Raw genomic sequence first — 14,390 nt, forward strand, 5'->3', positions numbered from 1 at the left:
TTTCAGGAAATAAAAACACTTGTTTACTTTATTTATTTTAAAATGATATTTTTGTAATTTCAAGACCATACCTTTACCAGTAATTTTAAATAATGATTCTCATAATCGAATAAGGAAATCCATAATTATTTTTGTACGTTACAAATGTGTCACATCGACAGGCAGTATTTATGGCCGCTAATTATCAAACGTTTGAATTCAAGTTGAAATGAAGTTAAAGAAAAGGGAACAAGTTCATGATCTCAACAAGTTAAAGATCATAACTTCCTATATTTCAAACACAAGATGATAACTTGTTCCCACAAGTTTTCACTGTGCGCACCAAATACTAACTTATGTGTACAAGATAACTTGTTGCTAAAAGAAATTATATTGTGTGCAAAAGATATTAACTTGTGCACACAAGGTAACTAGTTTCCAAAAGATAATTATGTTGTACCCACAGGTTATTTTCATGTCTTGTGCACACAAAATAAAATGTTGCTCCCTAGGACTTAATGGGTTCAGCACTGTGGAGTTTATGTCATGCACACAAGTGAACTTATTACACAAGAGAACTGAATGATGCACACAAGATAATAAACTGTGCTTACAATATATTTACTTGTGCCCTCAACATAACTTGTTGGCCCAAAATATATTATACAAAGAAGACAATAACTTGTGCCCACTAGATTACAGTATAAAGTTGTTGCCCGCACAAGATAATTCAATTGTGTGCACAAAATAATAACTTCCAGCAAGATAATTAAATTGTGCACTCAATGTAATGACTAATTTGCAAAAGATAACAATATTCTGCACATATGCATATATCAGCCCAGTGATGGACTGGTAACCTGTCTAGGGTTTGCTCTGCCTGTGGCTCAATGGCAGCTGGTAGAGGCTCCAGCCCTGCCGCAACTCTGAACGGGATAAAGATAATGGATGGATGTCAATATCATGTGAGCCCAAAAGTAAAAGAAAAAATCTTTTGGAACATCAGGGAGTTGAAATTATCTTGTACACTCATTTTATTATTATCTTTAAAGCAAAGTATAATTATCTCGTGCACATAAACTATCCTGAATTTCCCCCTGGGGGATGAATGAAGTACATTCTATTCTATTCTGTTATATTCTATTGTATCCTCATTATAATAAAATTGTGCACACAAGATAACCTGTGTGCATGAGATCAGTGTATTGTGGACACCAGATAAGATCTTGCCTGCACAAGATCAAAATGATTCCCTTATTTCAGGGTTTTGTAAACATGTTTACCAAAACTAGAGTCTGTTAAGATCTGTGGATAGAAGCTTGTTTTTGCATCATATATGCTGACATAATTTAGATGTCTTAACACATTGATGCAGCATTAGTCTGGCATCCAGCACCTCGGCTAGGAATCTAGGAGTCCTATTTGATCAAGATTTATCCTTCAAGTCCCAAATTCAGCAAATCTCAAGGTCAGCCTATTTTCACTTGCGCAATATTTCTAAAATTAGACACTTCCTATCTCAGAGCGACGCAGAAAAACTAGTCCATGCATTTGTTACCTCCAGGTTAGATTACTGTAACTCCCTCTTATCAGGCTGCCCCAATAAGTCTCTAAAGATTCTTCAGCTAGTTCAAAACGCTGCAGCTCGAGTATTGACTAGAACTAGGAAGAGGGAGCACATTTCTCCAGTGTTAGCTTCTCTACACTGACTCCCAATAAAATGTAGAATAGAATTAAAAATCCTTCTTTTAACCTACAAAGCCCTTAAAAATCAGACACCCTCGTATCTTAAAGAGCTCATAGTGCCCTATAACCCCTCTAGAACTCTACGCTCCCAACATGCAGGCTTGCTAGTTGTACCTAAAATCTCTAAAAGTAGTATGGGAGGTAGAACCTTCAGTTATCAGGCCCCTCTCCTTTGGAATCATCTACCAGTCAGGGTCCGGGAGGCAGACACCCTCTCCACTTTTAAGAGTAGACTTAAAACTTTGCTTTTTGATAAAGCTTATAGTTAGAGCTGGATCAGGCTTGGACCAGCTTTTGTCATGCTGCTATAGGCCTAGACTGCCGGGGGAACTGGCACACTGACACACTGGGATCCTAGCTCACCTTCTTCCCCCCAACCCCCTCATCACTTACTTTAACTCTGCCTGTCCCATTAAAGTTACTAACCATAGACCTTTCTGGAGTCCCAGAGCTCCATTGTCTCGTAGATTCCTCTGAGCTGCCGTTGACGTCCTCCTGCTGCGGACGATCTGGACTCCAGCTGATACGGACGTGCTGGACTCCAGCGGCAACAGCTTCTACGACTCGTCTCATCACTATCACCTCTCTCTCTTACTCCCCTCTATCTGTCTTTCCAGACCCAACTCAGTCGAGGCATGATGGCTGTCTAACATGAGTCTGGTCCTGCTGGAGGTTTCTGCCTGTTAAAAGGAAGTTTTTCCTCACCACTGTAACTAGCTAAATACTGCGATGTGCAATGCTCATGATGGATTAAGGTGGGGTCAGACTGAGTCTTATCCTGTCTTGGTGTTGGGTCTCTGTTCATAATTTGACATAGTGTGGTCTAGACCTCCTATGTTTGTAAAAGCGTCTTGAGATAACGTTTGTTGTGATTTGGCGCTATACAAATAAAGATTGATTGATTGATTGATGCTTGGTTGTCTGGACCTGAAAACTGACATCTATGAGTGTAATTTCTGGCAATGATAAAAAACTGTCCATGTAATTAGAAAAGTATTTTTATATATTTTTCCCCTTATATTTTATATATGTGAGCAGATCTTTAATGAACAGTGAAAAAGTCTTTAATAAGAAAAACACGAGTGAGGACAAAAAATCGTATCAGACAAATCGTTAACACAAGATGAGTTTTAATCAATTCACAGAAAAAGAAAGTTCAACATAAACATTAGAAATTAGAGGTCTCAAATATTCATAAATCATTCAAAGAGCTCACAAAAAAGTCTGTTAAATAAACAGGAGCATCTTAAATAAATGTAATAAATACTTCCATAAAGACATCGAGTAACACTGAACTTTATCGGCCGCTTTTCCTTTTTACACTCTTCAATTCTTCTTCTCAGTTTCCTGGAACGTTTTTACAATTTGTGTGAAAGTGTTCAATAATAAATTAATCCATTTCATTCTCCTTTAGAGGTAAACTTCTGTTCTCACGATAATAATAATAACTCTGATTGCACGTTTCCAAGATGGAGGGATGAGGAAATAGCAGACCTATAAATAAATAAAGGTAAAGCTTTATTTTATGGGTCATCATCTTTAAATAATCTGTTATTTACAAAAAGGAAGAAAGAAAGTTTTTGGTTTATTTGTTTGTCTTTAAAGGAAAACACTTTATATGGATATGATTTATTAAAATTATAATTTAAACTTCTCTCTGTAGTGACTCATGTTTCTATAACTTTTAAACATTCAAAGATATTTATGTTTTTCCTTTAATGACTCTTAAATTCTTTCTGACATTTAATAATTAGACCCATAAAATAGAACGTTACCGACACGAGCGTTACCCAGTGATGTGAGAGGGCTTAAAGGAACAATCCGACATTTTTCACCCAAATTAAGAAAGAAAGAAATCAAACTGCTGTTCTTCAGATCGCTCCTTTCAGTGCAAGTTAGTTTAGCTGTGAAAGAAAAGAACAGATGAAGAGAGTGAGAGTAATTCGATCACGCTAAGTTAAGTGTCGTTTTAAAGATTTGTCTAATGTTGAAACACACGCTCACGAAAAAACCCAAAACCCAAAACAGTCCCGGGACCACCTCCTCTTCCTCTGAGCGGCGGGGATCTGTGGACGCTGTTCTGTCGTATGTCTGATATATTGCGTCACGTTGAGCTCTTACACAAAGCTTTTTTAGATAAATGAGAAACAAGGATTAAATTTGTTGATTGTTGCAGATCTCTGAAAGCTTTTAGAACATTTGAAGGCGCTTTAGTCTCCTACGAAGGGTTAATTTCTGTTCTTAGGATCAGATGAGGGGATAAGGAAGTCTGGAAGTCTTGCGAGATGAAGGTATGTTGGTTTTGGTCTCTCAGTCAGCTTCAGATAAAAATAGATGAATGCCAACACACCAAGAGTCCAGAGAAGTTTCTGTATGTGCCTGTCATTAGATGTGATTCTGTGAACTGGAGTCTGAGCAGAGACGAGCTACGTGTTTGAATGGAGGAGACCCTCGTCACACATGGATGAGAGAGAGATGAAGGACGAGGGCAGACTGGCGTCTCAGCCGAGGTAGGTGAGGAGAGGTCACGCAGCGACTCTCAGCTGATGTAGGTGAGGATGACGGACTGGATGGGCAGCCTGCAGACCGGACACAGCTTGTTCCTCTTCTTCAGCTTCCTGGCGCAGACGTAGCAGGACATGAGGTGTCCGGTCCGCCCGTGCACGATGCAGCCGTTCTTCGGCCGAGACTGACAGATGAGACACGGGTCCAGGCACGAGTCCGGGAGACGCCACTCTGCCGAAACGCTGCGCTCCAGATCAGGGACGGCGGGCGGTGGAGGTTGAGGTGGAGGGAGAGCGGGAGGAGATAAGGGGAGGAGCTCCTGGGAGTCGATGGAGGAAGAGGGCTGGGAGTCTGAAGTCCAGAGCTTCTGCTGGGTGGAGGAGAAGGAGGAGGAGGAAGGCTGGGAGGAGGAGAGGACGTCCTGGGAGTTTGGGGCGGAGGAGGCGGAGTCAGAGAGGCATTGGGACAGGGTGGGAGTCTTCGCTCTTTTCCCATCAGGGACGTCGACTCCTTCGTTGTCTTCAGCATCCGAACCTGAAGGAGACACAGAGAAGTTAGAGCAACTGAAAGTCTGAAGTTTAGTTCCTGGGTAGTTCATCTCTCCCTGAAAAGTTCCTGCTCGAGCGGTGCTACTTCCCAAAGGTCCAGGGCTGTTAGCTTTAAGAGACTCAGCTGGCGCTGTTTTAGATGGTGCTATATTTCAGTTCATCGGATGCATCCCTCATAAACGTCTTTAGACCATCATTAAATATCTGATGAGGATATTTTGAAATCTTAATAAAAACTAAACTAGTTTGCATTCCCAGGAACTCCCTCTGTGTTTCAACAGCTGTGTAAACTCCACAAACACTGACACGTTCAGCTGAAGGGCTCCAGTTTACAGGGTCACTTTTAAAAGCGGAACACCGGGAGGAGAGACGCATTCACGGTGGGCTGAGAGAAGACTACTGTTACAAGCTGCTAAATCAAGAGAATCACAGCTTCTTCTTTTGAAAAGTACACACACATACAAAAAAGATAGAACAAATCAAAACTAATGAAAGAAAGAGAAATCAAGAGAATCACAGATGGAAAAAACAATGACTGTGAAAGGTTTTTGGAAAAAAAATGAAAAATTTTTTTTTTAAAAAAAGAAACATTTTGAAAAAAAACAAATTTGAATTTTTTTTTTGAAAAATAGAAATTTTTGAAAATTTTTTTTTTTTGAAAAATAATTTGAAAAAAAAAATAAAAAAAAATAAAATTGATTTATTTTTTTTGAAAATTTGAAGAAAAAAAAAAATTGGAAAAAAAAAAATGCCAAAAAAGTTGACCCGGAAGCCTGTGTTTCAACAGCTGTGTAAACTCCACAAACACTGACACGTTCAGCTGAAGGTCTCCAGTTTACAGGGTCACTTTTAAAACCGGAACACCGGGAGGAGAGATGATTTGAAAAGAGAAATCAAGAGAATCACAGATGTGTGTGATGTTATTGTGGACGGAGGGAGGAATAAAAACACTGAGGTTAATCTACCAATCAGACACGTTCAGCATTGCAGGCCCCGCCCCCCAAAAGTCCCGGGACCTTTGAAAAGTACTACCCCCCTAGCAGGGTCTTTTTAGGGGGGAGATTATCTACCCCTGAACTAAATTTAGACCCTGGGTCCACCGGTCTAAAAGGGGCTAAAAGTTCCTGGAACTTCTGGTCAAAAAATACCTGGTGCTTCTTTGGCTTCTGATTGGCTGGTTGGCTTCGGGGGGAGGGCTTTAGGACTGGGGCAGTCGGACTTTAAGGTGTCCTTGGGCAGCCAGTCTCGTTGTAGCGTCCAGCAGCGCAGACAGTGTCTGGGCAGAGGAGGGTTGAGCTCCCCACACTCCGTACACTTCCAGTAATCCTGAGAACACACACACACACACACAGGGTTAGACTTCAGAACCAACAGGGTGTGTTTGTATCTGTGTTTGTTTGTTTGCACACACTCACAGCTTCAGTGATCTCGGTGTCTTCATCGAAGGAATCTTCCTCCCCTTCCTCAAAGATGGTGACCTCGTAGACCTGAATGCAGAGAGGTGAGAGGAGAGGCTGAGTCACGCTGCGGGGGGGTCAGGGAGACGTACCATCAGGGGTTAACGTCGCTGCTTACCTGGTCGTCGGCCGACAGAGACGCATCATCCTCATTGTAGTCGTCGGAGTCGACGGACTCCACCTCGAACTCCACGCTGAAGTTATCGCTGTCCGAGTCTGAGGCTGCGACCCCGATGTCGGACCGCACAGACTGAAACACACACACACACACTCATTATCAATCATGTCATGTGATAACACAAACACCTTCTTCAATATGAGTCACAGATTAATGATCGCTGCTATGGTTTGAAATCTCACCGAGCTGTGCGTGTCCGATGATTGGCTGCTGTGTCGGTCCCTCACGCTCCCCAGTCCTCCAATCACACACCAGGACAGACTCTCATCAAAGGTCAGGGAGTAGCTGTCAGACCTCCTCCTCTTCCTGCCTCCTTCCTCCTCTTCCTCGTCCTCCTCTGAGTCTTCCTCAGCTTCACACTCCACACTGTGGGAGGGGCCTGAGGAGAGAGGGGGGGCGGAGTTTAAGTCTCAGAGATGTCACAGGTTTGAAATGTTTGAGCTTTAATAAGGAAGGAGAACTCACCGGGATCACCGCTCCTGTGACTTCTTCTCCTCCTTCTTCTTCTCCTTCTCTCCGGCGATGAAGAGCGACTTTCTGAATCCGCCTCCTAGAAGAAACAATGTTCATTTAGTCGTGACCCTGCAGGAGACTTCTTACTGCGTCTTTCTATTCTGCAAACTCCATTTAAAGGTCTTGGAGTTTTCTCTTGCATGCTTGTGTCCTGACATAACGTGCAGCACACTTAAAAATGACCGGATCAGTGATTTCTTTTTCTACGTTTTACCACAGAACATTGAATTCTTCTCTCTGCCACAAAGGAAAGCTTGGAGTGTTTGCCACGCGCTCAAAACAGAAACAAACGCCTGCATATTTGTCTTACCTCCGTCCCTTTGTCCGTCTGACTGTTACTCTGAGAGTCACTCAGGCTTTGCTGTGAGTCTAAGAGAGAGAGAGAGAGAGAGATGGTTAAGTTCAGGCTGAGTAGAAAGAAGAATAATGAAAGAAAGAGTGAGGACTAAACAACAAGGTTGAAATAGAAAAAGAAAGGGGAGATAGTTTGGCCCCACATGTACAGAGGCTACAGTCCTGACAGAGAGGGGACTTCCCAGTTTCTTTCTCTATCCTCTAATTCAGGAGTTCCCAAACGTTCTGGTCGCCCCCCAGCTAACCGGAGACCCCCACAGTCCTGAGGTGGTTAAATGTCACACCCACACAAGAATAAACGAGCTGATTTAAAAAAGGCTTGAAGCAGGATTTAATTATCTCCATGTTTAGACTGTCGCTGTGATGGGACACACAGGTTAACCTGTACGTCCTCTCCATGCTCCATCTAGCTGGTCTGATGTATTTACAGTGCTGCTGCATCTGATGCTGTCATTAATCTTTCCTCAGGGGTCAACGGGCAACAAAGAAAATCAGAAAAATGAAGACATTCAATCAGTGCCTTGTGACCCTCCAAGGGGACCTGACCCCCCTTTGGGAACTACTGCTCTAACTAAAGGCACAAAAATAGTCTCAAAAAGGAGGGATGAATGAAAGGAGGAGGGATGAATGAAAGGAGGAGGGATGAATGAAAGGAGGAGGGATGAATGAAAGGAGGAGGCACAAAGTCTGAGGTGAAAGAAGAAGACGAGCAGGAAAGACTCACCCTGGCTCTTCACAGCCACCAGGTTCTTGGTGATCATGGCGAACAGAACTCTGAAACATGAACACGTTTAGTTAGAGAGAGAAACTTCATGAAGTCTGCAGAGAAGGAAACACAGAAGAGTCGTTGTAACGCTCACCTGGTCTCTTTAACAGAGAAGCTGTCCACCCCCAGCACCTGCCCCAGTGCATCCTGGGAGCAGTGGACGATGTGCTGCTGCTTCTGGTCGTACAGCTGCTTCAGAATGATGTACTGACCGAGGTAGAACATCACCTGCAGGAGGGAAGCACGACGCAGCAGTGAATTAAACTGTGATTCTACAGGTTTTTACAGGCGCAGGTTATAAAACCGTCTACAGAGTCTGACCCCCTGAGTCACAGCTGGACCTCCTACCTCCTTCATGGTGAACACATCTTTAGTAGCTCCTGCAAGCTGCAGCAAAGTCTGAAACTCTACCTTTGGTCTGACCTGCACACAGAGAGAGAGACAGGCGGTCAGGGAAACAGTCACTCAGTATTAAACACAGCCTGTAAAGGATTCAGACAGGAGCTGCTCTCACCAGTTTGTTGTCGTCAGCAGCGCTGGTGTTGAGCTCCCCGTCAGCTGACATGGTGAGGCTGATGCTTCCTGGAAACAAACACACAAACAGGTTGTATGAGTGATTACATGAAGAGCTTCATACTTTAGGAGAAGGAGAAAGGAAGGAAGGGAACATCTCTTTAAATGAAGGTTAGGGAACTTGTTGCTCATCAGTGTTCAAAGAAAGGAGCCTACAAAGTCAAATCCCTGCAAATGCTCTGATTAATCCCTCAGATCCAGACTTTTGAATCTTATAATTTCATTTAAATCACCAGGGATGTGACTGTAATCTCTAAAGTGACTATTCTGTGCTATAAAATCCATATCCAGGGGATTAAAAATGTGCTTTGGACTCCAAATATTGAGGTTTGGTGTCTCCTGCTTGAAATAATCAGCACATACCTCTGCTCCCTGAGCCTCTGTAACATTATCAGGATTGGATCAGACGTCTCTCAGCAAACAGTCTCCTCTCTAACCACACAGCCTACACAAAGCAACATTGACGTTTAACTCTACATAGATTTTTCCACCCTCCTACAGACGGTATCTTTCTCTCCTGTGGCTGAATGCCTCCCTCGTCCCATGATAGAGTCCACGTTGAGGACGCTCCAGGCTGTGGTTTTATTTCTGGGACATATGCATTCAGCTGCTGGAAGCTATACAGCAGAAAGTCATGAGACAAACTGGAGACATGTAAACAATCAGAGGAAGCCCCCTCACTGTTCTGTGTTTAATTTCCTCAGCTAAGATTAAAAAGCGTCGACTGTAGAGCTTCTGACTTCAAACGCAACATCCCATCAAACCTGTAATTTCCTCTTGTGGCTGTTGCCCAAGAAAAGTCACTCACTGTTCTTTAAAGCTTGGTGAAAACAGCTGATCTGACTCCCTCACACTCTCACAGACTCTGATTATCTCTGTCCTCCAATCCGCCCGGAACAAATGTGATCGATGACATTTCAACACAAGAGAACTCACACCGTCCTCCAACACAGCCGGGCCGGACAGAATGTTCTGCTGGGTTGGCTTCTGTCCAAGTTTCTAACTTTTACAACAACTACAGACCAAAATATGAAGATAACATCCTCAATATAAAGTCATTAACTTTATCTGATGCCCTCAGGGAGCAGCTGCAGCAGTGAGGAGAAGAGGAAAGTTGGTCTTATATAGAAGAAGAAGAAGAAGAAGTCTAGCCTTCAAAACAACCATGATTCAGAAGTAATGGATCAAATTGAACTTGTGATTCTGTGTTAATCTCATTTATAAATCCATTTTTTGCAGTATTTCCTGCAGGGCTGTCATGTTAGGATGCATGAATTTGCAGAATCAGATGTGCATTAACCAAAGTTAAGGATATAAAGGAAATAACTGATGATTTATAAAACAACTTTTACATTTTTCTTTCAGTTTAAGTTATAATAAAGGCACATTTTGGTTAAAATAAAACATAACTGATGAAAAGTTGTGTAAAACTGCAACTTTAACAACATATTCTGTAAGTTTCATAATTTAATTTGTACTAAAACCTGTTTAATCATAATAATGTGTATATAATCACATTTATTTGAGTAACTCTCTCAGTTTTAATGAAATAAAGTCATTTGATGATCATGTAAACAGTGTTTTTGGAGTTAATATAACAGATGAAATGAAATTCCTCTTACCTGTATAAATATATATTTTGGAGTAAACTGCCTCAGCAATCCATCCTGTGCAAGAAAAAGCAGATAAAGTGCGTCAGAGAGCAGCAGAGGGAAGCTGCAGCCTCTTATACAGCTGCTCAGACATGTCAGGACTAGACCAGCCTAAATGGCCCGGGTTAGCCTTGCTGGGGCCTATCAGGGCCTAACAGGGCCACTCCGGTCTGACTCAGCAGCTGAGCGCTTGTATGTTTGTGTTCACACTAACTGTAACAGCTGATTGGATCACAAAGGCATGCCGAGACTAGTCCAGGATGACTAGTTTCACGAGAATGACTCAACCAGGGTGACAGCTAACCAGGGTGAGTAACTAACTGAGAGTAACCAGGAAGAGGAACCACAGCTGAGACGGTTTCACTGCGGGACTCTGAGTACTTGGGCTCTCAGGGGACAGGAGGAGAGGGGGGGATCCAAACTGCCAAACTGGCACAACTCTCCATGGATCAATACATGTGGACAGCCCATAAATTCATAAAGTCCCTCCTTCCAAAATAAATAAATAAATGAATAAGTTAATATATAAATAAATACATCAGTTAATAAGTAAATAAATAAATACATAAATAGATAAATAAGTAAATAAAATAATAAATAAATACAAAAATAAGTAAATAAACTCTTAAAGACATTTTCTGATTATAAAGGAATAAGCATAATTATAATGTTTTTCTTATTTTTTGTGCATCTTATAAATCAAACATGTTTTAATATTGTAGGCTGTAACTGATTAATATTTATGATTTTAATGCTGCAGCAGGTTGCACTGGACTGAATGTTTCCTTTGCACAAACTTCTGAGACATTAAATATATCCTATCTCAGGTGAGCTAGGTGTGTCATTATAAAAATATGTTCCTCTAATTTAACAAGCAGAGTTTATATGAATAATATAAACTCATAGAGCCGCTCCTCCTGACTTTTGTCATGCTAACCTGACAGCAGGGACCCTGTGATTAATGGGGACCTGCTTTTAGTTGAAGTTGTGAGTACTTCTGATTAACGGCAGAACACGAAGTGAAGGGTTGATGTCGTTAGGGACCTTGAGGAGTCAAGAAGTGTTGATAGTATCGTAGCTTAAATCAGAAGGGGAATCTGTTTAGAGTATTATTATTTAAATTGTGTATCTTGATTGTTAGCCATGATTTATTCATTGTTTTACAACCATCAGTCAGTTCAACTCTGATCCATGGGGGGAACATCCAGGTCGGGTTACCCTGCTGTCTGTCGGTCAGTACAGCTGCTGCAGTTTGAGGATTTAGGGGCGACTGACAGGACCTCACACACCGACGGGACAACAGCAGTGAAACACTTCTGCAGAGTGATCAATATCTCTTATTTTGAAATATGCAGTTAGGACGAACTTGCAGGTCTTATACATGAAGAGTTCATTTGAAAAAACACATAACTTAGTTTTTAGGTATTATCAGGTAACTGTAGTTGGGTGGCTGTGACTAAGTAAATGTGACATTACTAATTAGAGGTATCTTAATTTTTTTTAAATGTATTTAAAATATATTAAAAGTAAATGTGTTTTTTGAAAATGCATAAAAACAGAGTTATCTGTTATTGCTGAAAGACTCTTCACATGTTTGTATTATTAATGTGAACACTACTTATTAAATATGAGGAACATATTTATACAATGACTCACCTAGCTCAGCTTGGATTAGATATATATATTATATTTCTCAGTGCAATCTGTTGCAGCATAAAAATCGTAAATATTAATCAGTTACAGCCTAAAAATATTAGAACATGCAAGAGTTATAATAAGTACAAAAAAGTAAGATAAACGTCATAATTATTTTCAATACTTTATAATCTGAAAATGATGTATTTGCATTTAAAAATGTCAAAAATATAATTTATAATGTTTAGTAAAAAATATTAAAATGTAGTGATCACATCTCAGAGCTTCAACTAAAGCTGAAAAATATTTACAAATTCACAGTGATGCAGGAAAAATAAAATTAAAAAAAAGGTGTGAGATCTGTCCCCCTGAGTGTAAATATGTCTGGGCACATTCTGTGTGTCTGAACATTAAACGTGAGTCGTAGTATCCGAACAGCTGATTCAGGGTGAGTCAGCTGTTGGTTCCACGATTACAACACAGGCAGTGAAGATATGCCTGGACTTGTCCCGCTCTAGTACCGCTCTATTTCCACTCTCTCTCTTTCTCTCTCTCCCTCTCTCTCTCTCTCTCTCTCTCTCTCTTTTTGAGTTTCTGTTTCAGTAACACAGAGGATTGATAGGAAAACTCTTTCCCCACCTCCAGGATCAAATAATAACAACATCAATAGAGGATTAAAGGGTACAAACTTCAGATCCAACAGACTTAAAAATGAGTTCAAATTCAATAACATCTTCCTTTTAACATTATTCATGCATCTGATGCTTACATTCAACTGTATCTGTTGTTTTAATGTGACTTATATTAAATCTCCTCTGAGATATTTAATTAAAGGTTAATGCTAAAGCTAACGTTTGAAGAGTTAGCAAACAAAAACATAGCATGCTAATTAGCTAACAGATAATAATAACGTTTATAGATATGAAACAGCAGCTAGGCTAAAAACACAGCACCTGCTTTCAACCTGATTTAAATGAATAACACAATTAAATCAACGTGTGATGATTTAATCACTTGAATAGATTTAAAACTAAATGAGTGAACTGTTCATTATAAGTTAGGATAGCTAACTTTGACAGAAACACCTTACTTTATTTAAACAGTTAGCTCTGCAACTTCATATGAAATAACTAAACACAAACAGGAACACGTAAATAAGAAAGTATTGTGCTAAAATACAACATTTAACTGAACTCTGAATCTCCATGCACTCTCCTTTTTGTTCAAAAAGAAGGGGAACACCAGCCGTGTCACCGCTCCTCTGCCCCGGTCTCCCCACCCAGGAAAACCCGAGGCTCTGCGGCCTACTAGCATGATGCTAACCACCTGCCAACGTGTTTCTGCTGATTGTAGCTCATTAAACCTTAACGCAGATTAATAACAAAGATATTTTCTTACCTGTGTGTTAATTATTAATAAAGGTATATCCAGTTATAACATCCAAACAGCCAGTTTGAAGGGTAGTTCGAACACGAACGTTAGTGAGCTAACTGCAGGCTAACTGTCGATGTTTACGGTTGATCCTTGATACGCATGTGTGGCGCACCTGATGGACAAACTCTGGTACTGCACCCTCCCACTGTCTGCTCATGACCATGACAGATACAGGAGAAATGAATCAACAGTTCCTCTTCTCCCTTTATGTAGGCTCAGAAAACACAGAAAGAAGCTAAAAATAGGACACTATTTTAAAATATTACTTTTCAAAATATTACTATATATATAAATTAAATATTTGCCCAATAAACGTATACAGTGTGAGGTATCTATAAACATTTTGAACCATTATTACTTTTATTATGACCATTGTTTTATCATCATTTGTTATGTATTCAAGTTTTATTTATCTTCTTCGTTTTGAATTATTTTATTTTATTTTTCTGTTATTTATTTTCTTATATTTAATTGATTTATTTTATTTTTATTTCTAAAGTATTTCATATCACATTCCTCTATCTTGTTTTAGCCTTGTATGATGTTATCTGTTGCTGTTGTTTTCTGTCTCTGTTCTTTTGTGAAACACTTTGGGCTGAGAGGCTCCCTGAGGGAATGTCACAGGATGTGGGACTCGTTCTTTAAGTATCTACAGCAGCTGGACTTCTCTGATATCCCTGATTAGGTGATCACTTCTCCAAGCAGAATTCCATATTTCTATTTTTTGTATTATTTAACTACTATTTTTTAAATGTTAAAACTAACTCTGCTACTCACCACTGCACTTTTATCACATTATTTTAGCCTGTACATATTAGTCATGCCTATTTGTTGATCTTTTGTATTTATAGCTGATGTTATTGTTATTTGTTTTTTATTTGTGTGTCTTATTCTTATGCCTTGTACAAAGAGAGTAAAGTTTACCAAGTCAAATTCCTTGTGTGTTCAAGCATACCTGGCCAATAAAGCTGATTCTGATTCTGATCACCTATTTTGGCAATTTCCAAAAACAATTTTTATTTCTTATTTATAACTTTTTGACTTATTTTT

General features: G+C 40.2%; 1 protein-coding gene across 1 annotated transcript; it reads right to left on the minus strand.

Moving 5' to 3' along the window:
• Nucleotides 1-2,838: 2,838 nt before the first annotated feature.
• Nucleotides 2,839-13,510, minus strand: mdm2 (MDM2 proto-oncogene). The gene is made up of 13 exons (XM_034673429.1): nt 13,305-13,510; nt 10,242-10,286; nt 8,561-8,628; nt 8,395-8,469; nt 8,141-8,274; nt 8,005-8,054; nt 7,237-7,295; nt 6,879-6,963; nt 6,596-6,792; nt 6,354-6,485; nt 6,194-6,265; nt 5,927-6,104; nt 2,839-4,764 (listed from the first exon to the last, which is right to left on the minus strand). The coding sequence occupies exons 3-13, from the start codon at nt 8,609-8,611 to the stop codon at nt 4,265-4,267; spliced, it is 1,533 nt and encodes a 510-aa protein (XP_034529320.1). The 5' UTR covers nt 8,612-8,628; nt 10,242-10,286; nt 13,305-13,510; the 3' UTR covers nt 2,839-4,264.
• Between the last annotated feature and the right edge of the window lie 880 nt (nt 13,511-14,390).

This window comes from Notolabrus celidotus, chromosome 21 (genome assembly GCF_009762535.1).
Source record: "Notolabrus celidotus isolate fNotCel1 chromosome 21, fNotCel1.pri, whole genome shotgun sequence".
Taxonomy (NCBI): Eukaryota; Metazoa; Chordata; class Actinopteri; order Labriformes; family Labridae; genus Notolabrus; species Notolabrus celidotus.